Source organism: Trachurus japonicus, chromosome 10 (assembly GCF_045865225.1).
Source record: "Trachurus japonicus isolate A0001 chromosome 10, Traja_1.0".
In the NCBI taxonomy this organism is placed as follows: domain Eukaryota; kingdom Metazoa; phylum Chordata; class Actinopteri; order Carangiformes; family Carangidae; genus Trachurus; species Trachurus japonicus.
In genome coordinates this window covers 14549945-14576579 of record NC_140916.1, presented here as the reverse complement: position 1 = coordinate 14576579, position 26635 = coordinate 14549945, and the positions used below count along the sequence as shown (strand labels likewise).

Here is a 26635-nt window from a genome sequence, read left to right as displayed (position 1 = left end):
CTGAAATCCATTGTACAGTCGTTGTTCATATAACGAGGAGGTCAACAAGATTCCCACAATTTTTTTTGTTGAACAGAAAACACAAATGAACTTTACACGTAGTTTTATTTCTGTTAAATAAATTAAAAGTACCAAAAAATCTGCAAAGTTGAAAACAGGGGCAACAAGTTGTTTTTCTTGCGTACCGTACTGTATAATGTACCTTAATTTCTCTGAACAGAAACAGACAAAAGAAGACGAAAAGCACAATGAATCCACACAAATACATCAGCTGGTACAGTGGCATAAGACAACACTTAAAATCAGAAGTTATTGATTATACTGATTTCTCTTTGACGTGATGAGGGAAGCATTTCTATAGACAAAGTGAATAACTAATCGTTGTTGTGCGATGGTTTTCCCACGTCTGAATTCCTTCGGCCCGAGCCTCATTTTGGCAAAGCTCATCTCAGTTTTAAGGCCAACAGGAAAATCCAGTTTTTCCAATGGCTATAAGGCAGAATAAACTATGCAAGACCAGAGCGACTCAGCCTGACAAGCTGATCCTTTTCAGTGCCATGATTGTCAGCGTTATCACATTACGTCATGAGCTCACACTGACTCCCAAGATAAAATATTTTCAGCATCCGAAAAGAAAATCTGTGAGCTCTGTCTGGCATCACTGCGTTGCACGAAATACTGAACAAAGTAAATTAAGGTCATAAATCTGAATATTTTTGACAAGTGGGAAAGCAAATGCTGACATCTATTGGGGAAAAAACAGTTAAAGAGGAAACGCTGTTTATTCTACACAGCATAGCAGTTCCTTATTTCAATAACCATGACATGTTTTGCAACAGTAACTACAGAAACAAAGAAATCCTCTGCGGCACAAATGGAAAAGGTGCACAAAGACAGGCTGTATCCTGCAGAGTAATGAGCCATTAAATCTAGCACTCAGAAAATGCTGCATCACTTAAAACAAGTATTACTCATTTGGATTTACTATGAGGAACACAAGGACTGCGTCTTGGCATCACAAAGGCGTAAAATGATGAATAATGAGCTTTCGAATGAGGCAGAACGGAGGAAAAACACATGTAAACGAACACAGACATTGTACAGTACCACCTTCATGACAAACGTGACACACTACAGATTTGCACCACCATACCGACAGTCAAATACCCATGAAACAATCACTGCAGTATTTACACCATTTAAGACACTGAGAACCGCAGAGGGCGACTCCTGACTCTACTCTGGTCGACCAGGAAGTTAGTGTGTTAACAGACTGGTTTTGTAACTTAAGAGGAACTGGCAAAACGAGATGTAAGGCTCACGGCTGAAGTGACACAAAAAAAAAAAAAACACGGCACACTCACAACAAAGAGCTGATGATAAAAACAAGTGCTGAATATTTCCAATGAAACGTCTTTAAAACAATGCAGAGCTGAAAACAATCCAAAAAACTGTTCAGATGGTGCAAATGTGAAAGAAAAAAATATATAAATAACAGTTAAAGTACAAAGGACAATAACAAATAATTCTCTCAGATATCTTAACATTGTCCCCTCAACTAAAATGCTGCAAAATTAATGATTGTCATGATTTATCTTAAGCTTTAACATTCTTAGTGACAGATTTCAGCAATTAACCCATTTCAAACTATTTAATTCTCTCAACAGTATACTTGCTTTCAGTCTACTTTTTTAAAACTTCAGGAGTTTCCTTTGATTTAGTGTGTCTTTTTCTTAGCATCTATGGATACATAGTGTTTTCACATTTCCACTCACTATTCAGGGGTTATTTTGGCATGAGCACCTACAATAAGAAAGCTGAGCTGAGGACGAGGACAACTCTAGTCTCGAGGCACAGGTCCTTTAGGTCATCAGAAAGTGCAAAGGCGTCGGTCCAAACCTCTGCCAAGTGCTCCCAAAGTCCAGTGAGCGGTCGTTCTGTGAATGAAGATATGACACTTGGCAAAATCACCACAGTTCTACTTGAAGTCTGCGCTACCTCTAACTCGAGAGTCTGTGAAAGGTAGAGTGAACAGTTGCATTGGTCTCCGGAAAGACGACAAAATACCAAGAGGATCGTGTCACACAGCGTCACACAGTGTCGTACGGGTCCAGGTCTTGTGCCAAAATGAAGCCAGGTTGGGAATAGATTCCAGACCCGACTGGTGCCGCGAGGGTCCTCCGACCTCGCTTACTCCTCGTCACCCGCCATGAGGAAACCCAGAATGAAGTCGATGGCTTTCTGACGCTCGTGCGCCGTCTGTCTGCCGACCAGGTTGGGAGGTGGTCGGACAAGGAGGCTGGCAAACAGGGTTGCTGAAATAAAAAGACGACGATTTATGTATGTTTGACTGTAAAAAGAAAACTTGAACAACACTAAGCTAAACACTATGCTGTCTATGTCGTACCTATGAGGCTGGCTGTTAGGTTGTTGTTGTGCGAGTGTTTGAGGAGCTCCTTCAGAAAGGCCATTAAGTAGCGAAACACGTTGCGGTGAGCCCTGGGCAACTGGGAGATCAACTGTAATACATCAAAATGCAGGTGGATTAGGTGAGTAGAAAAAATGGCAACCTTGCACAGTTGTCACATTCAACATAATTCAAACATTGCAGTGAGTAGTAAAGCAGTGGTGCACCTGTTTGCAGAGGCGGCTGTCATGAGCACAGTCTAGGCACCGTTGGTAGAGCTCATAACACACCACTGGCTCCGGCAAGGCCTCCAAGAAGATCAGCAGAGCCTCGGCTACAGAGTGGTTACAACCAGCTACGTGAGGAGTCAGGGAAGAATAAATGAAACATGGGGCTTGATGTGGGTCAGCTGATCAAAGTCTGTGTCTGTCTGTGTTGTATTTTAATACCTGCACATTGGAAAACATTGAATGAAACAACCATGTTCACCCTAGTTGGCATCACAGACGCACATGATCATTCATTCTTACTATTATGTCATGCAAACTCATCCCAACAGCCAAGATACAACACGGTTCAGGTGTTAACTGAGTATGTGTGAGTATTTATCCGTGTCTGTTGTTTCATCTCAAGTGACTGATGGGCTGGGTCTTGGAGAAATCTGGGCCAGAGTGAGTGGCTTTATAAATGAGGATACGGATGGTGTCTGGGATGCTGGTGTCCAGACAGTCGATGATGCTCTGCAGCTCCTCCTGCAGCCCTGGCGTCTGGAAGAGGTCCTCCTGAGAGACACAAAGACAAATATGGATCATTTAATGTAGTTCTGACACAAAGTGAGATGAGTTTTAGTGGCCGCACTGCAACTAGATGCAAAGTTAATGGAATAGTGATACATCAAATGCAAATTTTACCCACAGCAGCATGAAAATGTTATCAGGTTAAGCATTAGCGTTACACGTGCCTGTATCCTTATGTGTTTCATGAATGTACAGATACAAGAGGTGAACCTGAGAGTCACGAGTGGAAACTGATGCATCAGCTGTTTGATGCAAATCACAACAGGCTGCAAAAATGATCCAGCGGTCAAATGTGCATCTATGATGCAAAGCAAAACTCCCTCCACTTCTGTGTCTGAACATAACTGACGTGTTACAACATTGAGGGGCATGATACAGCATAACAAATCCTGATTTCATATCCACAGGATTGTTTGACTAAATCAAACTGTAAATATATATTTAGCTGTAAAACAATCACTCAGACAGAAATGTTTGAAAGATGGAGATCCATGTCAGTTGCTGCACAGTCAAATGAATCAGATGCATCTCACTTCATGAACAATGGTCTAGGCAGAAACTCCAGTACTTGTCCAGCCAAACAATGTCATAACGAGTCAGTTATCAACAAACATTGATGTTAATGCTCTGTTGCAGAACAAACAAACAAAAAAAACGACATCCCTGTCCGACACAGTTCATCGATTTTTCACACGTCAACAATTCTCAATTGTGTTATTAGCTGGTGGCTTCTCACCTGATCACAGGACTTAGTGAAGAGGTGGTTGACCAGAATCCACACCTCCTTGGGGATCTTCAGAGGTTTGTCCTCAGTACTTGAACTGTCCACCATCAGAAAGCTCATCTTTGACTTTTCCTGATGGGAGAAAAATGACTTTCTTAACACTGACAGGCTGCAGCAGAGACATTAAGATTATTTCCAGTAAATATAAATATAAGATTATTTCCAGTAAATATAAATATAAAACATGTCTCTATTTACTCATTAGAGGAAAAATGATCTGCACTCATGATGTTATTCCCCTTACTATGCGATTTATAGTGCTCTGATCAAGTGTAACGGAGACTACAGGGATGACTGCACATTACACATCTGATCAATTAGTGATGGAGCAGGATCAGCAGTCGGGTCTAGATTATCTCTGGGGTCTGGAAACTTGAAGCAGAGCCATTTTACTAAGAGCTGGATATCACATTCTTATTGTCTCTGCAAATGGATCCCCGAGACTCATGAGAGAGAGAGAGACATCCAAAAATAACCACAGCTATTGAGGCTGCACATGGAGGCAGCGTAGACTGGAGCAGGGGCTTTAATGGGAGATGATGCTAACATGCAGAACTAATGTGATATTCTTTAAAACGCTGTAACACACAAAGCTTTTCCTGTGGTCCTTGAGGATATTTTAACAGTGTGATGAATCTTCCAGAGGGGGCTCAAACCCCAAGAAAGCTGGGACATACAATGTATTAAATTGGAGCACTGTAAAGAAATGGGGACACATTTATATTCTGAATGGCTCTGTTTACTCATGCAGCTATTTTGTTTCAGTAACAACTTATCAAATGGAAGAAGAGGCTTGTCGCCGGGCTTCAAATGAGTGTCTGAGCTTAGCCGAACAGACTCTAATACTTCTTCTCATTAGCTTTAATCATGTGTATGAAGGACCAGTGCAATGAGGGTGACCTGCTGTGAAATGAGATTTAACGCGCGTGTGTGTGTGCGCATGTGTGTATGAGTGTCTTTCACTGAACTGGTGCACTCTGTTCTAAATGAGTGAGGGGAGATTTAATGGGTGACTGATCCACACACACACAGATTATAACTAAGCCGGCATGGTCTTGGTCTGTGAGAACCTGTGGGTTAACAGTGGCTGCTCTTGTCAGCTTTCTGAAATGTAGAGTGAGGATGCAAACAGCATAAAGTACCAGTGCTGCAGAGGACTGCATGTTAAAATAATAGCTTTTAGAAAATGAAATACAATCATTTCTGGCTTTGTAAGAATCAGATGAGAGGTTTGATACCATGTCTGTGTCTGTACGTCAATTATAGACCTAGGAGAGGTAAACAGTCAGCCTGACTAAGTTCAAAAATACACCAAATTTGTGAGAGCATATACCAATTAAAATCAAAAATATTATTTTGTGCATTCGTTCTGTTTGTCTACAGATTAAACAAACAACATATAACATGTTAATCAGCCGTCTAAAGACAGCGTTGCCTCCCCGTCATTCATATGAATGAGTCCTTTCTGTCTGTGTCCAACACAGGCAGCTCAAAGCCCAGTTATCGAGGTTACTACTTTGTAGTGAACACAATACTCTTGACAAAAGATAAAATAACTGCCACCATGACAACCGTCTGAGCCATAAACCCTGTATCAGAGCGCTATAACCCACTCCGCAGTGTTGTGCCACCTGATAGGCCTTCAGACTCATGGATCTGTTGCTTTAACTGGACTTCCTGAATGGGATCTGTCGTCTCACTGGTGTCTGAAGCAACTCAGCCCCTTTCACTGCTTTGCCATGCGGCTGTTTTTAGGCCCTCGGAGGCGTTGTGGGCATATGTGTGACACGTCTCCCACTGTTCTGCAACTGTTATGCAAATTTGGCTCAATCATCTTGCAGCTCTCTAGTATTTGAATATTTTAAGTTACACATTAATAGACATGGCATGCCTGATTCTTTTTATGGCATGAACAATAATTTATCATTGTTCATGCCATAAAGCCGATACTTGACCACAGAAGTCTATGGAAATATTGACTCTGTTTTCCCTGATACCTGATCAGTATCAGTGTTAATATTTTACCTTTTCCATGAAGCTGTCCTCCCCCTGAGCAAGAAGTCAGCCCACAACCACAGTGAAGAGTTGGAAAGGAATGATCAAGGCAACGAGAGGCGATGAATGGAAACAAAGAAGAAAGAATAAAAGTAGAAATAGAAATGCTATGTATAATTACAATCAAGAGAGTATAGAGATTATGGATTGTTTTTGCATAAATCATTTCACCAAATACACCAGGGCAGAAGGGAAATGAACAGTTTAGTAGAAATGAAGCAGTGCAGAATCATGGCAACACTTTACTCCAAAGAAAAATCAGATTAAGTCAAAAAATAGCACTGGAAGCAGACAGAGGTGATCGTGTTAAGACCAGAGAAGTCTATTTATAGGAAATGGACTAAAGTGGGTCTAACCTGAGTCAGTTTTCCCTGTTCTTTAGGAGCGCCCTTCCTATGTTTTTGCCACTTCCTTGTTCCCTTTGGCCCCTTGTGGCCAGAAATATACAGATTGAGACATCTTAGGTTCTCCAAATATAGGCTTTCTCTGTGACTGTTTATCCTAAGGGAGTGAACAAGTCCTCACGTGTCACCGCTCAGGTTTCAGGTGGTGAATAGCCACAGAGTGAGGAACAGCCATCGGATTTCAATCTGAGTTAAACGGCTCTGTACATAGGAAGGTTTGTGTGTCACAATCAGGGTTTCAACTAATCTGAGAAAAGATGCATTTGTTCACTAAACCAAATACTTAAAATCGGTCTGACTGTGTTTTTTGTGTGTTTCACGACCACTGGATTAGCTTTCCCTCACCAGATCGATGAGTTTTGTGATGGGTATCTCTCTGATGGGTTTCTTCATGCGGCACAGAGTCTCCAGCGAGGTGCCAAAGCAGCTGGGCATGTAGTTGCCAGAGATGGTAATGAAGTAGTCCTTGCCACGGTCCAGATGCAGCACCAGAATGTCCTCGATGGTGTCCTCTCCGGAGTTCAGCAGCGTGACCGAATCTTTACTGACATACACCTCCAGATAGATCTCCAGGGTCTCAGCTGTTGGAGAGGTTCACAGAGAAACTTTGTGAGAGGCATAATGAGAACATTGTCAGAGGAGCTGCCTCTGTACTGTTTATATATTTGAAGCCCTAATCATCCACTTTTCCCAGCTCGTTGCCTTGTTATATATTCACAAAGGGGGGCAGAGAACATGACAGGCTCACAAAATTAGCGCACACTTCTTGCACTAGCAGATTATACAAGAGTGACCCGCAAGTCTAGATCTTTGAAAATGTTCAAAATACTATTTCAATAGTAAACATATTGCAAATTCATAATGTTCCTTTAATATTTCATTATAACTAATAACTAAAATGTTACATTATTACACATCTAAAAATTGAGCCAGCCAAAAAAAAATAAGGGACTCATTAAGATAAAAGGACTTACTGGGCTCCAGGAATCCATCACTTGGCTCGGCACGCAGCCAAGCCTTGCAATACTGTGAGTCATTGAGTTTAGGGATGAAGGCAAAGTGACAGGGAACCTGCCCGTCATTTGTTATGAGGAAGCGCTGCTTCTGAAGCTGCCGGAATTTGACATTCTCAAATGCAAACTGAGGAACAAGGAAAAAGAAAAAATATGATTACATCCTACAAATTCTTAGAGAGGTCACAACAGAGTACTCTGATTTAGATTTTTATAGATTATTAGTATCAGGACTTCTTCTTACCTCCCTCCTGCTCAGAGTCACAGATGGAAGGAAATCATTCTCCATCCTGTCCATCGCTCGAACAATCTCCTCAAACACCTTTTTGTGCCGTGCCTCATTTACCACCTTCACCTGTTACACAAACACATTGATTGATTTGTATCCTTACAAGTATTTATTATAACAAGGTCTTCAAAATAAACACAACCTTGTTTATTTTAACCAAAGTTTCAGTTTGAGGCATTTTGTCCGACAGCATGGTATCTTACCCCTATAGTGAAAAGGGAGCTAACAGGCTTGTGATCACTTGTTTGCAGCTCCATGTGACTTCGGTATTTGAGTTGCTTGATATTGTTGCCCCTCCAAAGAATCCTGTCACACCAAGCAGGAACACGGCACTTCCCACTGCGGGAAACAGTTGCGATGTCAGTGGCCAAGTCAGGGGTCAGACATAGGACTCAGATGCAGTACTAGTATTGCTGACCGTTAGTGTAGCGATAAGACCGGAAAAGACTTGCTGACTCACAAAATTTAAATCAGGATTTCAAAGAAGAAAAAGTGAAACTGAGGACAAGTTGGCAAAAAACAGACCAAGGAAAAAGGATATTTTTTTTGTACCTCGAGTCCCAGCGATCCGTTTTGGGGTCGTACTTGTACGTGGGAATGAAGTTAATCTCTCCCTCCATGAAGTCTGTGAAGGCTCTCTTTGTCTGCCTCTGAATGTTCAGCTAAACATAAAAAGTGGCAACACTGTTAAGTATTGTCGCAAGAATCAACACTAAAGCCTCAACTATGTTCATGAGGAAATCATAACAAATTAAAGTACTCCTAAACATGTGTAAAGATGTTGTTTGCAAGACAGCAGCCCTTATAGGTCAGCTCACATTGGAAATTTCTAAACTTTGAACATAGTTACATGTGCAGTTATAATAAAGTCACAGCCTAACATACTTAACCAAGTCCAAATTAATTATCTTATGTAAAACGGACTCAATGTGTGTCAAATTATTGAAGTAACATTGTCAAAATGGCTAAAAATACAAACTGTAGATAATTATAGACACACGCTATAATAGTGGCAATTAATCTGTTCTTAAAAGTGCAGTCAAAAATCCTTTTCACCTTCAGCCACTTCCGCATGAGTGCACAACGAATAAAACAAAAACACACCGACCAGGAGGACAGACTCACCTGATCAACATCCTGAAGTTTCTTTAGTTCGTTCTGAGAGATGAGCTGTTTGACATCAGAAGCATCGTACATGAACAGACGATAATTTAAATCCCCGAGCCAGATCACGACACTGAAACACAGAGAGAGACGACAACAACAATAGTGAATACGATTCTGCTCATAAACAGTAATATCCTGTAGCCCCTGTTTGTAAAGCTGATTTATATAATAAGAACTTTTTTTAAACTGCTGGAAATGTGAGAAAATCTTGGTGTGAAGTGAACATATCAACAAAACAATCAAGCTGCAGCCAGGGGCGACTCAAACATAACTAATGAGTGTAAAGTCAGGCTTTGCACATGAATCCTGAGCCTTGTTCAAGAGTGACAGAGGAACTCACTCATGCTTGACGATACTGAGAGGGGGGTGCTCCAGTAAGTGGAAGGTCATGCGGGCGCATATGTCCTTATAGTCCTGGTTGCGACGCTCAAAGTCCTCCACGTGTGCTGCAAGATGTGAGTTTACGATGCAGAAACTAGTGTTGTGGAAAACAAATCTCACTGCCACGCCTCCTTTGTTCCCCTGCAAGAAAAAAAACCAAAAAAACAGAGTGACGTCCTGTTGCTGCTATGTTTTTACTATCTGACAGCTAAACAGCTTATCATTTCAATTTAGACAAATTCATCCAGTAATAAACATGTTTATGCAGCAAATTTTTGAAAGTATTTCTGAACACATTTTTGAACATGTCGCAACTCACTCGTCAGCTGCTGCACTCAAATTAAACAAACGTGACACACTTATCACATAGTTTTCTATCATGACATGTATTTTGTGTTTACAAACCATTTTCCCCATGATTCCCGTCCCCACGTGCTCGGCAGCCACTTCTTTAATGTGATTCTTGAGGCTCTTTTTGACAAAGACAACAAGCATCATCCCAACCAGTCGTATGATCCGAACCTGTGGCATGATAAAGAAAAAAAAATCAAGCTCGCGCCTATACCAGGTGTGTTCTGTCCCACAAGCATGCAAATTATTCTTTAATCGACACAACAAGTTCCAACTACCCACCCTCTTGTACTTGGCTTTTGTGTGCAGACTTCTCTCCACAGCTTCCACCCACAGCTGTTCTTTGGATGAGTCCATGTAGAAGAAAGCTTCAGTGCTCAGATCCAATTCTTGAAAACTGAAAGCATGATAGTCATCATACTGTTTGTTAACAAAGCAAGAAAAGACAACTTCATGGTCAGAAAAGTGCTGTGATTCATTCTTACTGACCCCAAAGCATAAAGATCAGGAGGTTCTGCGTCACAGCAGAGCCATGGCGCAAGGCTGCTGTCTGGAGACTGGCCGTTCACATTCCACGTACCTGTGAAAAACCTTTAGAAAACACACGCAGTGAGGGGTTAGCTGTGGTAGAAGCAGCAATCTGCAGCATTTTTTAATTAGATCACAATTAAATAAATACAAATATTTAAAAAATCGAGAACAAGTACTCTCACCTAAAGGTCTGGATGTCCACATACTCGTTCTCCTTCTTCCCCAGGCGGTGTTTGATCAGGTATTCTCTTTGGCCAGCCTGGCTGGAGAACATGGCCTGCCTCATGCTGTTGGTGGTGGGGCTTTCACACCAAGACGGTGGCCGATCCACACGGTCAAATCCAGACTTGTAAGTACTGGAATGGTAGAAATGTATATTATTTATCACCAGAAAAAATATGTATATCTCTTCTTATTTATTATTTTGTCTTAATCGTAATCTTAATCATACTCTATTACAAATACTGCTTTCTTTTTACTGCTATTACTACCTGCTATTGCTACCTGCTATATTATCTGTCCAACTACCTTGCTGTTGTCTGCTGCTGCAATCCTGTAAATTAATGATACCATAATAACAAGGTAAAAAACCTTCTCTCTTTTTTTAGGACATTTTCACAAAACTGTAAAACTACAATCTTTCAGTCCCTTATCTTTGTGAAAGCCACTTCTGCAGAAATCACAGCTTTGATTTTTCTCGTGTAAGTTTCTAAAGACTTTGCACACTTAGCAGCTCCTCTTCAGCATGATACTACAACCACTATGCTTCCTTTGGTATTAGACAGATGATGAACAGAGGGGGAGCTTAATAGTGCATATAGTGCTTGGAGTTCTGCCCAAAGGGTTTCAACTTCCTCTCATCAGACCATTTTCCCTCTCAGACTCCTCTGTCCAGGCCATCATACACTTTTTACTCAAAGTGGCTCCTGTGCAGCCACTCTAATTAATCAATCTTACTGATGAAATTCAACTAAAATGGTCATCTGCAGTAGTTTCTCCCATGTCTGAACAATACTTCTGTAGGTGTGACCGCTGGACTCTTGAGTCAACTCTGTTCCCTTGCATTTCAGTTGTTGAAATCACTGTGTTGTATGGTTAAGGAAATCATACAGGTCTACAGAGACTTCATTGGACTTTGTGGCAGGGTTATTTTCCTGACATGCGGTATGAATTTTGAAACCTAAACTATGTCCAAGCAACTGATTTTACCACAGGTAACTACTCTCAGGTTTGAGACACCTGATCACAATCTGAAGGGTCTGAACAATGTTGTAAATGAAAGATTTCTGTTTAATTCAAATTGAATAGATCTTCAATAAACTGAAACGGAGCAACTGCAAAAAGTGAAGGGGTCAAATTACTCTCTGAAGCTGCAATGCAAAACAAACTATTTAAACTGATACAAATATAGTTGCAATGACAGCTCAACTTACTCTGGTCTGCTGTTGGTGATTAAGGAGTTGCCTTTGGCCTGTGCAGAGCCAACCCTCTCACTAGCGACTGGTGTAGGAGGCAGAGGGTTGGTTGGAGTGTAGGAGGCTTTTCGAGGAGGTAGTGGGGGAACAGGAGGAGGCTCTCGAGACGCAACTATACGATTCTGGTGGTTCTTCTTTTCCTCCACTTTGAGAGCATGGTTGAAGTTGTCTTCAAAGCCAAAGTCAGAGGCAAGTGACTGCACTGGATCTTTAGGTGAGAGTGAATTAAAAACAGAGGATTCAATCTAACAGCAACAAATTAATTTATACTTTTAGGGCTGCATTTAGTCACCAACTTTTTTCAAGCATTTGATTTCTCTGAACATAAAGACAATTTGTACAACATTTTACCTGCGTTAGTCTTATTTGTTGATGTGATATTGTTGAGGCTGGGAGGCAGTGCACTGGCAGATTTGGATGGGTTAACTCCCTCAGAGCCCCCAGAGTTAACGGTCTTGTTGGCTCTTTGCGGTGGGATGGGGACTGGACCTCTTGGGGTAATGGGCTCCATCGCTTTGGGTTTTGTGACTTTGGATTCAACTGAGAAGATAAAGCAGCATTGTTAGAAGGAAGCAAACAAGGAACTACTAGACCTCAAGTCAACGTCACATTAGCAGTGGGAACACTTTCCGTGTATTATCTTAAGATGTACGACAGCTACGGCTTGCTCTAGAAAAACAAACAGAGCCTATATGAAGCCTATGTGAATTATGAAACCTTAGTTACTAACTTTACTTAGGCAGATTCACATCCTGTTGCAGCTGACCACTGTCAATGTAAATATGAGCTCAATGAGCCAACACCCACAAGAACTATGTCGTCATTAAAGGAAGTAGAAACCTGCTCGTAACAAGACGGAGGAGGACTGCAGTGTAGTGTGACTGAATACCACAACGTTGCTATTATTAAGACGAGAACAAAAAGGCAAATGATAGTTACAATGAAAACAGGTGAACAAGTCCTCAGTGTAGAAATGATTACAACTCTGTGACTTGGAATGTCTTTTGTTTTGCTGAACATAAAGGAGCCTGAATGCATAATAGTAGCTTGCCATCAGGAATGCTAGTTTAAAAATATGTTGCACAGCATACCATTCAATAAGGCATTAATTGGTATCCGTCTTTGGATACTACATAATGATTTTTTAAATTATTTTTCAGCCTGGTACAGAAGTTAATTTTTCTATGCAAATGTTTTTAACCTCAAAAGGTCAATATCCTAATACAGACTTAGGTCAAATGTGTCTTAAAAAAAGACGAGGTAGTGCAGCATACATCAAAAATGCCTGCCTTTGGCCAATGTATCATGTTTCTTTCCTCAACTAATTCAACATGCTGTCATAATGTTTAGGTATGAAAAGCACAGTGATGTGAGCTTTACTCTCTCCTGATTGCCCTCGGAAGTAGGCTGACACATCTAAAGGAAGATCTAATTTCAAAAATGAATCTGTCCACTAATGTGGCAGGAATACACAGGGAATCAGTGAGTAGCGTTATCCACTCTCTGTAAATAAATATTGAATGAGTGATTAAATAATTAATCACTGCTTTGGTCGATTGAAAGACAGGGAGTCTTACCTTGCTGCTGAGCACTCTTCACCTGGGCAAAGAAAGTCTGAGACCGATCGTCATCCTGCAGTTCCAACAGCAGCTCTGGGACTTTTTCACCTTTAATCCGTATCCTGACGAAGGCTTAAGAGGAGGCACAGGAAACACACATTTCTTGGGCACCTTCTGACTTCGCAAACATATTAGAAATGCAGACTGTCTCGAACACAAAGCAAAGTGATTTAACAATGAACCAATTCAGCATTCTTTCAGAGGGCCCTGGTAACTCAGGACCCATGTCTGCTACTAAATAAAGACATTTAGCTGAAGGCATGCTCTAAAAATGTAGTATAGCTGAATAGGGGCTGTCTTGCGGTAAATGCCATGTTCTCTCTCATTGCCCCAACAGAGAAGACATCTATTTTTTCTGAATTGCTTGAAAAACCAAAGTAGAATTTGTTTGAAACAAAGCTGAGAGAGGAACTTTTCACATGAAGAGAGGAATAAAGTACTTACAATCTACTGAGAAGTCAATAAGAAGAGCTTCTTCGGCTTCTGGAACGAAAGAGGAACAGGAGCTTAATACGTGCCAATGCAATGTGAAGGGCTGTGTAAGCTGTGTAAACCACAGTGGTGTTATAGCCTAATTCATCTCAACAGGCTATATAGGCGTCATGTGTTGGCTTTTAAATTTTGCCTTCAGTAAAAAGAGGGATGTCTCAACTTCAACTTTTTACGTGACTGTGCAACAACCCTGAGAAAACACTGACACTCCTATACACAGGAGAATGTGCAGTCAAATAGACTACTGGGCAGGAGGCACAGACATTTTAGTCTGTGGCAATTGGCTGCTTTTAGATATGATGAATATTTGATAATATTAAGCATATATAAAACATAATACTTTGATTTTGAAAATGAAAACAAAAATAAAAGGCCACATACCTCGTACAATTTCAAAATTACCATTGATGGGTATTGACAGCTGAGCCACTGGACGAGACACAACAGCGTCAGGCGTGGCCAAAACACCCAATCTGGATGAGAACAGTATAGACTCTTACTTAAAACTTAAAGTCACGTCTGTGATGTTGCAATATCACGTAAAACTGGAAAGAAAACCATCTAAACACACAACGACAGAGACAAGCAACAGCAATTTCCAATTTCCTTTTTTCTCATTCCCGCCATTCTCTTGCAGTTAAAACTGTGTTTCATGCACAGCATTCAGAATGAAAATATTAGAAAAACTGAACATTTGAGATGCAATATGGGTGCGTCATTAGGATTACATGGTAATAATCAAGTGATTAAAAAAGTGAATTTAAGTTTTCCTAAGGCTTGCACATGCATACATGCAAAAGTCTCCTTTAGTCAAATTAGAAGTTTGGTTACTTTACAGCGGCACAAAATGAGATAAGCGCAGCTCTGTTTCAGTCAGGTTTTGTTGACATAGGTCCACTGCAAGAACCTGGAGCAAACTGAGTAGAGTTCAGGCTCTGGGTCATTATATAGTTGATATATAACTAGCTTCAAATCTGTGATGTGGTTTGATCTCAGCAAGGTCATATTTCACTCTGACAATGGCTGAATAACAGCCAGGGTCAAAGTAACATGCTGGGCACTGCCCACATTTCCTGTCCACTGCGCAGTAAGTCTGATTCCTGTTGAGAGGGAAATGATTCAGCCCTGCTGCACTTAACAATGTGTCAGAGAGACTTACAGTTACCTAGAGTCAGCAAGGGCTCTTCTGATGTGGTAAACTACATGACGACCCACAGCAGAGTACATCCCTTCCACATGGCAGTGGATGAAATTAATTAAATTCAAAACATGGTGGAACACATGACGTCCACATTTAATCAAGACTCTGTGGCGTGCTGCTGCAACCTGATGTTTATTTTTGATCATTTACAGCTTCCATAATCTGTCCTCTTTGAACCTCTGTAAGCCGCCTCACGCCGCTAGCAGCACTGCAACTAGAAAGTCTGCACAGGTACAAAGTGTACAAACAGATTAGTCTCGAAAATCATAACAACTGCCAACACAATGAAACAAAGCGCAAGAAGTACATCCTCACAAACAATGACTGATCTTAAATTAATAACAAAGCTGGAAAAAATATGTTTGTCAGTTTCTGAAAAAGCTAAGTATTTACTACAGGGCTGATTTAAATGTCTTGTGCCATACAATTCAGTCGATTTATGTTATATTGAATGACATACATTATAGATATGTAATAAAAATAATAATATCTGCTGAGCACCAGCTGAAACCCCAACAGCACCTTGGCTCCATGGCTCTTGACTATTTTCCTCGTCAGGACTGCTCCTGAGTGTGTGTATGGTTTTAACACAGTTAGCTAAGCACGTAGCTTGTGTGCCCATGTGAGTCTCATTACAGCCCAGGACGAGGTGGAGGAATTCTGGATAATGGGTAGTGAGCTGGCTACTGGTGGGACTAATTGCTTTCCGCCTCGCGCTAATGCACAACCACAACCTGCTACAAATACAACCAAAACTGATGATTAGACACCCCCCACCACCACCACCAACCACGACATCCTCTTTCAAAAGATACAAAAATGCAAGAGCTTTTAAGAGAACGAACAGCGTCAGGTTTGGCACATGTGACTGATGGATAAAATCTGATTGGGACGTAGGGGTGGTGTGTATGTTGAGAGACTCCTTCCCATCAGCTGAAAGACCTGGGGTGATATTCTGTGAATAACACTGAACCAATCACCACAGCGTTATGGTCTGCACTGTCCCCTAGCTGACCATCTGACCTCTGACGAAGAGGTTAATAATGAAGATTCAATTATTCCTGCAGCAACAAATATCTTTCAATTAAGCCTCTAGACACCTGACACAATTTTCTATGATGTAACTTTTGTTTCACATGCACAGGTGCTGTGTTTGGCCACATACTTTCCTTTTGATGTGGGAAAAAATTTTAATGTTTCAGTTCTGGTATTTTTCTATTCACCAACACCTTACCATATGATTTAGCCATGACAACTGCCTCCAAAAGTTTCTACCAGCCCTGGAGCTCCATAATCAAAAGGTACAATCTAAATCAGATTGTGTAAGCGATTCCTCGTAAGCATACTTATATACACACTTGAAACTGGAACGATACAAGCTCTTTTGCACGCCACTCATACGATATTAGGTGTATGTCATTTGAAGACTGCTAAAAATATAAAGTAGTTCCAAAATAACGAGAGCCGGCCTGACACCTCAGATTTAACAGAGCCACCAGCTGTCTTTAAACACACACAGAGCTGTCAGGAATGTGGATTTCCCTTAACATAAAACAGAAGCAACAGAACTGACATCTTACTAGGTTTACCCCAAAAATACATAAATGATCAGTCACCAGATTCTGATACTTACACAAACTCTCCACTGCGCTCAATTAGTGTAAGTAGTCTGGGCTCCTTCTGGCCAGCCCTCAGCTCCTGACCTCTCACAGTGTGAACAGCACAATCAAGGAATTATTGTGAATGAGAATGAGAAAGACGCGTGTACACGTCACAATATGTTTTTTTATCTCCACCATTATCTGCAAACAGACGCCTCCCTGTTATCTTGAGTTAGTAAAGTGTGCAGTTAGTCAGAGGAAAGATGGTGATCTGTGTTAGAAGAAGCCATGCTAATTTAAAAAAAAAAAAAAAAACAATAAGGAGGCAAATCAATGCGACAAACATGACACAGGAGAGAAAGTTAAATAAATAATGGCTGACATTATTCTGAACAGGTATACCGTTAAGTGTGTTTAATTAGAAGAGACTGTGCCTTAGTGGGGTGGTTAATAGAGGGTGAGCTGAATCAAACAATTACTGTGACCATATGACTATTAGGTTGTTAAATCTACATAATCTTTGGTGTTAGCTTCGGAAAAACAGTAAACGTTTACGTCTCTTGTACCTATGTAAATGATTTCAAGTTAGCCGAGTTGCTAACGTTAACTGAACGGTTAACGTTAACTGAAGGCTAACGTAACTTCACGTTAGCCAACAGGCTAAAGCAAACTGAAAAGACACAGGAGGAGGAAAAAAAAGGGGTGTAACTTAATTCAAAAAAGGATATTGCCAAGCACTCTTCCTTGCAAATTCCCAAAGATGTATCCATTCTTACCGACTTTAAATAAATAGCAGTTTATCAGTAGCTACAGAGACTTTCGAGTCGGTTCGGTGGTCCAGTCGTTACGGACAGGGAAAGTTAAATCCCCACCCGGCGCAGCGGCCTTTCCGGTGTCACAGCTGTGGAGCAGTTGGTTGCTAATGCTCGTTAGCTCGTTAGCCAGCTGTTGTTGCTGCTGCTGCTGGGTGGGTTGGTGGGTGTTGTTGTTGGGTCACAATATTCACCAGAGCCGACAAGTCGAAATATCCCGGTTAGTGTACGACGGCGGCGGCGGTGCCATACCGACAGACAGAAAGCTTCAAATATCCGACTTCTACGGCGGTGTCAGGAAACAGGCTGAGAGTCGGGACTACACTACATAGCTCTGGGAGTTTACAGCGGATTCAGCAGCAGCGCCGCCGGAGAGGGAGACTGTTTGGTATGTGGACGGCCCACTTCTCCCCTCCCTCCCTCCCTCTTTCTCTCCACACGGAGCGGAGCTATCATCATCATCCGCCTGCTCGGCTTCGTCGTCGTCATTTTCTACTGGCGCTCTCAGGGAGGATGACGACGCCACCTTCTGCCTCGGCGTGTGGACCGCAGACACCGGCCGCAGCTTCCCGGGCAGCCCCCCTGTCAGCCCCCACACACCTGCACCAGCCTGTGTGCTGTGGTAACTTTCACAAAACCACTTTCAGATCAAACCTAAATATAGTTCTGTATTTCAGAAACATAGTCTATAATTATGACAATTAGGATAATTAAAAGGCAGACAAAGAATGGGAGGAAGTATGCCTACTAAAATACATTTAAATATGGCTACACAAACCATTAAGCACATAAGACAGCATTTACGGTAGGCTACATAAAAAAGGGTAAAGCTAACATGCCAGTGCTCAAGGGTTTCTCACCTGCTTTGCTGCCTTTAAAGGCACTTTTATTAATGCCATGCTGTCCTTGCTTAAAAAGTAACTTTGAAATAGCCAAAATATTTAGATTCTTGTTGTAAAAGTACAAATACACACTAATAACAAAAGCCATTCAATAAATATCAAGAATAAGGAGATTAAAGATTAAGAATCTAATCTAATCTAATGTAGTCCGGATTAAAGTGATTATTCTTCCTAAGAAATGCATTGCTGCCCAACCTCAAGCCATCAGAAGTGCCACATTTGTAAACCTTAATAATCTGTAATTTTTACATTTTAAAAACAATGATTAAAATAATTAATGCAATCATTTCAGCTGTACTTATTTACTCCCTTTTACCTAAGTGAAAGTACTAATACCAAAATGTATGCATTTAGAAAATCAAACTAGCCTATTTACTTTAAATATTGTGTAATGTTGTAATACATTTTAAAATTAGATATAATTTTTACACCCACAGTACACAATAAGCTATAACAGTGAGTCATAACATGCAGTGTCATGGATAACCCTTGAATACACCTGTAAAACCATTTTAAGTGCTCTATATTTAACGCTGTAGCAGGCATCTGACAGATAGTACTGATGAAGTGTTGCCCAGCCCAGCTGACTCTGATTGTGGTGCCCAGGGCTGGACAACTACACATTAAACAGAGGCATTGTTTGTTGCAGTCACACCCCACTGACATATTTTTTATTGGTAATTGTGACTCATACTGCATTTAACTGTACACTCAAAAGCCACTTTATTAAACCTGTACAATAAAATTGTAATACAATATAGCAGCTCAGTTATAACACCTTTCTTTACAAAACAAATGATGTTCAGTTGTGGCAACACTGTTAGATGTGTTTGGGTGCAGGCCATGAAAACACCACTATCAAATATGAGCTAAGTCTGCTAAGACAATGTTACTTTATAAATTTTATATGGCATGTGAAGAAGAAATGGTCTGATGTCAATTCAAATAATGACCAACTCTCCATATGTTAGGACTTCATGTATTAGACTGATAATCTTTATATTATGATTGACACTGTATTAATTCAAAAGTAAAACAACTGGTTATTTAAGTAAAATAATGCTGGTTAACAACTTAAATTTTAATTTAGCAGGATATGCTGTAAAAGCAACTTCACCACATGACTTCTGTCAGTTGTTGTAGCTTTTAATCTTGTGAATGGCGTAAGGGCTTGAGTCTTGATGTGGCCAAATGTCTCCATTGGGCAGGTCCCTGGCCTGCTCCACTCCACGATCAACCATCTCTACTGTCAGCGTGGATGGACCAAACATGTCCGTTGTGCGGTAGGATTGTGTGAGCCGACAGAACGACGATGTGTCTGAGATCTCCTCATCGTAGAGGTCTTCAATCAGCTCCTTTCGCTGTTTGCGAGATTCTTTGAGCTCATACTTCAGGTCAGAAACCAAATCTTTAACATCTTTCACTACTGTAGAGCGAATGCCAAATAAACAAAGTAGGAAAACCAGACCAGCACAGATACCAGAGACAAAGTACAGAGCCACTTTCTCTGGTAGACCTGCAGGAGACACAAGAGAGGATCATGGGTCACACTAGTTTAAGGTATGTTGGCATTAGACACAGCAAATCAGCACACTTGTTATTACTGCACCTTTTTAACTGAAAGACCATACAGGTGTTTTTGTGTATGTTACCCATACACATTACATATCCTATACTTTGTATCAAGTATGTTTCAAACCAAAGGAATTTGCTTGCTATTGAGTTTATTTGTTTGTATTATGTGAAAATCAACTTGCAAAAGCTTCAACTCAAGATAGGAAATAGTTCATAGGGAGCATTTAGTAGTTCTAATACTGAAAGGTGGTCAGTGTGTTCATGTGCTGTGCTTTACAGCCATGTAACAAAAGTTATATGAGATTATATGAGACATTAATAATCTTCTCTATAAGGGTCCATATTTGCACATTGTGTTGTGGAAATAATAAATAATAAATAAATAATTTATTTGAAAGATATTGTAAAAATGCAGTAAATATAATAATAATATAAGAAGATGATTAAATTCGTCCTATGAACATTTACACATCTTAAGGAAATTGCAAGCTTGTACTATTTGATATCATTACTAGATAATGATAAAAACGTACCGTACTTGTCAAACTTAAAAACTGTAGCATACTTAAGAGAATGGATGATAGAACGATGAATGATGAGGTATTTAAATGCAAAATAATGTGTATGAACATCTGTATGGGCCTTTAGAATATGATCTACAACAGTGAAGTGTACATGTCGCCCCAGCCTGAGGTCCACAGGCATCAGTGCACATACCCAACATTTTTTCAAAGATCTCCAGAGAGTTGGTTAAAAGCACATTTTGAGGCCTGTAGATGGGGCCAGTGTACCATCCACCTGCAGGTGAGAGGGGTCTGGGCTCAGACACCAGTCAATCTCTGCTGCTTGTTACAAAAGCCTGTGAATGTTAAGTCTTCCCTTAATTCTCACCATGAGTGTAGTCTGAAATCAGGAAAGGATCGGTCGACCCTCGACCCACATCTTCCAGAAGATACCGGGGAACTAAAAAGGGAAATGAGAGATTATTTTACATAACTCAGCAAACCATATCGCTTCGGTCACAAGCAGCAACATCCTCTGTCTCTCACCACAAGTGAAGGACACCCGCAGGTGTTTCCTGGTGCCGGGAAAACAGGGGTCCCCAAAGGTTTGCGTATCGGCCAGGAGTGAACAGTTCGATCTGCCGTGACACCTGCGCGACACTTTCCTCAGGGCCGTAGATGACAGACACTCTGTAATAAATTCAGATGAATGAGCTGCAGAAATAAGTTCAAGATTGAACATTTAAAAGCACAACAACAACAAGTTTTTACAGTTTTACTAAAAGTAGTCACCAGGGAATTGATTTGAATAATTTAACATATGTTTTATTAATGCATCCAATGGTGAACACACAGAAATAATTTATTACTCCACAATGTCAATACAACTGATATATATTCCACTATTTGGCCACTAGATGGTTTCAAACCCATGTCAGTTCGTGATCCAGGTTCCTGCGAACAGTGGGGACTGCCGTGCAGGAGGTGTCCAAACGTGGCCGAGTAGATGGCGAGGACAGTCTCATTTTTACACATCAGCCTCAGGCGCTCGTTCTCACACACCAGTCTTGTGCGGTGGTGCTCTGAAGAACAGGTAGTATGAATTTAGGAGTGAACATATAAAAAGTATTAGAATAAACTTCAGATGAACTTTGCAATATAATTTTTGTCCACTACAAAATGATCTTTGAAGGCCAGTGTGAATTGAAGGAATCAAAAATAATAATTCATTGTAGATAAATACACATGACTATTGCTTTAAAACATAAATGTTTTATAACCCTTCCCTTGAATTGTGATTGATGGCCAATCTTGTGGATATTTGAAGTCACTGTGATCTGATTTTTATAATTTACTAAAACAGTCAGTGTCAGCGTCGCTGGGGAAAGGGAAGTCTGGGGCTTTCCGGTGGGTCTGCTGCCCCTGTGACCTGACCTCAGTGAAGCAGTTGAAAATAGATGGAAGGAGTCAGTCAGTCAGTCAGTGGATGTCTGAAAAAAATATGGCAATTTCCAAAAAACATAATTATTTTTGACCAAATGATAGTAAATCAAGGATCTACTTTATCTACTTATCTCCTTTGCTGCATGTCAGTCCCCCTCTCTCTGCCCCCCCCCCATTTCCTGTCTCTTTCAACCATCGTATCAATTATGACTTTGACTTTATTATTGTCATTGCACAAGTACAACAAAATTAGTCGCAATCCCATAACAGGAACAAATAATAAATTAAAAACATTATCGCATGCGCATACACACAACATACGGTACATATTCAACATTTAAATCGACACATTCAGGGCAGCAATGACTCTTGGGTAATATTAAAGGCAAAAAGCCTTACTTTTAAATATACTTGAAAAATATACTATGTATATATAAATTACACAATTTTCATTAGGGAGTGTTTTTTTGATTAATGAGATGAGCACCAAGTCCTACATAAACATTCAAAGCACACGGTTTTATTTGACTCATGTTATTAATTATGCAGCATAAATAAAAGCCAAACATTATATAAATGTGTATAGGAGCTCAGTGGCCTACCTGGCCTGCACTTGTAGGAAACCAGGAGGTACTTGGTGGTGAGTGGACACGGGTCCTGTCCAAACACTTGACTGAGGACGGGGATGTAACAGGAGCGCCGGTCCTGACATTCAGATATCACTTTCTGCAAAGGCAGGAAATCACATTGACTAACTGTCATCTGTGGGAGTTCACATTCATCTCTCTCTCTGTGGCTTCGTTTTACCTCAACAGCGACTGATGAGGTGCATGTTGTGTCCTCCTCCACAGTTGTGTTGGTGTTTGCAGAGGGGCACAGATGCTGATTAGGAACACGTCGTCCGTAGAAAGCTGATAGGACCGCCACAGACGTCCTGGAGGGACACTCGATGATGAGCGTGTCCCCCTCACATGCATGAGCCGTGTGGTTCTTCAAAATACTATGAAGATACACTAAAAGAGAACAAAACATCATGCCATGTTCGCCTAACATATACAGGTGAGTCAACAGTCAACAGTGCAACTTACATCACATTAGCAGGCATAGTCTATAGTATGAAGCTGATATCTAATCTCAAACACAGTGGCTCAATGCGTCACCATGCATCACTCGCCTATATTATTATCAGCAATACTACAATTGTTCTAGATTTGATTTATCACTAACATGGCCATTATTTTCCCATGTAAATAAAGTATAGATGGTGGTTGTAATTACCAAGTAATTCATATTTTATAAGTCCTCCATTGTTTGTTATTCACAAGTCAGAAGTGCAACGTGCTTTTTTTAGCCCTCGGAGCCAAGTCCTGACTGTCGCCTGGGTGGTGTCTCAGTCACTGGGTGTAGACAGTATTTGGACTATGACCACACATACAAACATCTGTGACAATGAAATATGGACACTGAAGTAAGTCTCCCCTCCCATGAGTGCTTCCTGTGCTTGCCCCCTGTGTGTCATGCATGAGTGTGGGTGGGATGAGGGTGTGCGTGGCAGTTTGAAGCCTCAGAGAGCAAAGGCGAGGCAGTACCAGTCGCTCACGCACAATGAGGCTCCTCAGAGCCTGCAGCCTCACAAAAACATGGAGATAGCTGCCAGGGTCAGATAGAGAGATAAACTCCAATGCTCATCATCACAGGGTCTGAGACAAAAGCTACCTTTGGCTTTGTCTGAATATATCATTGTTAAGATAATGTTATCAGTCACACTTTCCACAACACCACAATAACAAAATAGTTTAATATATAAACCCAAGTAGGTTATTTATCACTGTGGGAGAATCCTGTTCTGTGCAGATCTAAGTTCAGGACCTGCTGAGCAGCCTCTTCAACCTGACTCTGGTCTCTCAGCATGAACTGCGCCAGCTGTTTGGAAAGCAGGATGTGCAGGATGTGCAGATAAATTAGGGAGTGTTAAATGTCTCCATGAATCCTCCAACATAAGTGAAAGTGAACTGGTCAGCAGTTTGACTTTGTCCAACAGAAACAAGTTACTGATGTCAAAAACAAATCACTTACAAGAGAAGTCAGGAGCCGAATATGCCGTGTGTATCTTCAGAGCCAGAAGGACGGGCAGCAAACAGAAAGAGCAGCTGAAAGTCCATGGTACTGTCATTGTGCATATCCTGCCTGACAGACCCCGGGGTTTTGTTGTAATGAGTTGTTGTGCAATTGACTGCCTGGGAGAGGGAGAGCGGTCAGTAGGTCAATGGTGCTATTGTGTTTACACGAAACAGCCAACCCCCTTTAACAATAAAAATTAAAATAAAATGAAATAAAAAATACAGTTAAGTTAAGTGAACAGAACTGGTTTGGCTGATCATGTTGTCATCTCATCTGTCATCTTCAGATGCTATCTAGATTTAATGTGTAACCTATCAAAATGAAAATTATGTAACACATGATTCACATGAAAAATTATGGATATCAAGGCACTATATTACAACAGAGTATTACGGCCACATTGAGAAAAACATTTTTTTCACAGATTTCAAGAATAAAGTCGTAAATTTACAATGTCATATTATTACGAGAATTAAGTCGTAAATTTACGAGAATAAAGTCGTAAATTTACAATGTCATATTATTACGAGAATTAAGTCGTAAATTTACGAGAATAAAGTTGTAAATTAACGAGAATGAAATCGCTAATTTACGAGAATAAAGTCATAATATTATGGGAATAAAGTTGTAAAAAACTGTAGCCTACTTATTGTTAAGAGCTGAGTTCTAACTACTGGGTAAGAGTAGATATTGCTGTTCACTGTGAGAATTGATTATGTTGCTTATCTGCTTTTTTATTTAGGCTATAACAGAGTTGATTATTGATTGATTGATTACAATCTTAATAGACAGCGGAAAATGAAAAGGTTGTAGGCATAGGCATTAATGCTGCCAATAAAAGCAAGATGACTGGAAACAGTGTGTTAAAATATCGAAGAGAATGATCAGTGGCAGCCTTCATTTTTGTTACTTTTGGGCAGCCCCCCCCAAATTCACTGTTGTTACCCTCTGTGCCCCCCACCAGAAAATACTCTGGACCCACCGCTGCTTCTCAACCATAGTAGCCTACTACCAGTACCACGAATCCTACGCTGGGGCTTGGCACATCAGCACCACATCATCATCAGTATCAGGACTTTGAAAAGAATATGCAAGAAAATGCCCCAGTGTAGGATTTGTGGTACTAGTACTATGGTTAAGAAGCAGGGGCGGGTCCAGAGTATTTTCTAGTGGGGGGCACAGGGGGTAACAACAGTGAATTTGGGGGGGCTGCCCAAAACTAACAAAAATGAAGGCTGCCACTGATCATTCTCTTCAATATTTATAGGCTACTGTACAGTTACACACTGTTTCCAGTCATGCCTATGCTATAACCTTTTGATTTTCCACTGTCCATTAAGATTAGAATCAATCAATAATCAACTCTGTTATAAATAAAAAGCAGATAAGCAACATAATCAATTTTCATAGGCTACTGAACAGCAATTTCTAGTAGTTAAAGCTCAGCTCTGTACAATAAGTAGGCTACAGTTTTTTTATGACTTTATTCCCGTAATATTATGACTTCAAAGGCACTTGACTTGTTGTAAATTTACGACTCGAAGTCTGTGATTTTTTTTTTCTCAATGTGGCCCTAATACTCTGTTGTACTATGTTGATTTAAAGAGCAACATTTTGACAGATCTTCACCAGCTATTATTGCCCTCTAAATATGAAACCACAATGTCTTTGTACTTGGACCAGGCTGCACCAACCTGTGATTTGACTTATCGTCACAGCCTGAGACTCATGTCGCTAAAATATGTTGCTGTCATGTTCATGGAAAGCTAGAGCCAGGGGTCAGTTAGCTTAGCTCATTAGTTTAGCCTAATTTGTTAGCTTAGTTTAGGATATCTTAGCTCACTATAGCCTAGTTTAGCTTATTTTATCTTAACTTTGTTTAGCCTAGTTTAGCACAATTTTGAACAGAGGAAAAAGCTACACTGGCGCTGTTCAAAGTCTAAAATTACAATTATACAAACATCTCTTTAGCAAACTAACACATTGTATCTTGTGTTTGTTTTTTGTTTTGTTTAATTTAAAAACAACAATAACCAATCACCAATGCCTGAATTCTGTATCTGCCACAGCTTTAGGCTCCTGGTGTTGTTTTAACTGGCGTGTCACAGCACTGTCATGACTGACATGGGACATTTAAATAGACCTGCGCCACTGTAAATGTTATTACACTTGTGCTTTTCTTGTTATGAGAGTGTCAAAATGTCCGCTGAGGATAAGGGCCTGTTTGTAGTTACAGGGGGAGGTAGTGTATGTGTTGGAGCTATTTCTTCTCACAGTGCGTAGCCATACCCGGCCGCGGCCTTAAATCACCATGTACTACAGGCAGACTGTACTACCAGTGTTAAAGCTAGTTATCCCCCCAGCTCCTGCTCCATACTTAAAGCAGAAGTAAGCGGAATATTTGTGTTAATATAAGTCATAAGTTAAATAATTATACAACAGACAACAATCACTTACATAGAGTGTTTGGTCCGAAACACGGGTCTGTCAGTCACTCTGCTCTGCTGTAAGCCGAGGAGAAAACGTCTTGTATACTTCCTTGTATCCTACAAGCTTTATCCAATGAGGAGAGAGAACGGCATGAATGGCTGTGTGTGCAGCCAAGGGATGCGCGTGAATGTGGTGACATAGGGACGAGGACCAATAGATCCATGACGAGGGCGGGGACGGCTAACTCCATCGGCTGACAAGAAGTTAGCCAAAACGACCGGA

The 26635-nt window shown here is 40.7% G+C and overlaps 2 protein-coding genes across 7 annotated transcripts; both read right to left on the bottom strand.

Annotated features, from left to right (window-relative positions):
• Positions 1–86: 86 nt before the first annotated feature.
• Positions 87–17798, bottom strand: ocrl (OCRL inositol polyphosphate-5-phosphatase). Of its 5 annotated transcripts, none has more exons than XR_015036884.1 (24): positions 17296–17798; positions 16600–16679; positions 14147–14238; positions 13718–13756; positions 13232–13345; positions 12006–12194; positions 11613–11862; positions 10362–10535; positions 10138–10239; positions 9931–10045; positions 9703–9819; positions 9257–9438; positions 8875–8986; positions 8302–8411; positions 7953–8088; positions 7705–7815; positions 7422–7587; positions 6793–7028; positions 6014–6648; positions 3941–4060; positions 3105–3189; positions 2635–2762; positions 2408–2519; positions 87–2315 (listed from the first exon to the last, which is right to left on the bottom strand). XR_015036884.1 is itself a non-coding variant. In XM_085789401.1 (24 exons), exons 1-24 carry the CDS (start codon positions 17335–17337, stop codon positions 2191–2193), a joined length of 2961 nt encoding a protein of 986 aa, XP_085645527.1. In that variant the 5' UTR covers positions 17338–17798; the 3' UTR covers positions 87–2190. The 5 variants fall into 5 exon arrangements, 4 of the variants coding, with proteins under 4 accessions (XP_085645527.1, XP_085645528.1, XP_085645529.1 ...); XM_085789401.1 differs by having other exon boundaries at positions 6014–6037; XM_085789402.1 differs by lacking the exon at positions 6014–6648.
• An 859-nt stretch (positions 17799–18657) lies between these two features.
• On the bottom strand, positions 18658–24044 carry LOC146979539 (protein eva-1 homolog C). 2 transcript variants are annotated; one of them, XM_085789398.1, is made up of 8 exons: positions 23879–24044; positions 22610–22815; positions 22405–22528; positions 21289–21441; positions 20906–21049; positions 20748–20819; positions 20574–20654; positions 18658–19797 (listed from the first exon to the last, which is right to left on the bottom strand). In XM_085789398.1, exons 1-8 carry the CDS (start codon positions 23973–23975, stop codon positions 19412–19414), a joined length of 1263 nt encoding a protein of 420 aa, XP_085645524.1. In that variant the 5' UTR covers positions 23976–24044; the 3' UTR covers positions 18658–19411. The 2 variants fall into 2 exon arrangements, with proteins under 2 accessions (XP_085645524.1, XP_085645525.1); XM_085789399.1 differs by lacking the exon at positions 20574–20654 and having other exon boundaries at positions 18926–19797.
• Between the last annotated feature and the right edge of the window lie 2591 nt (positions 24045–26635).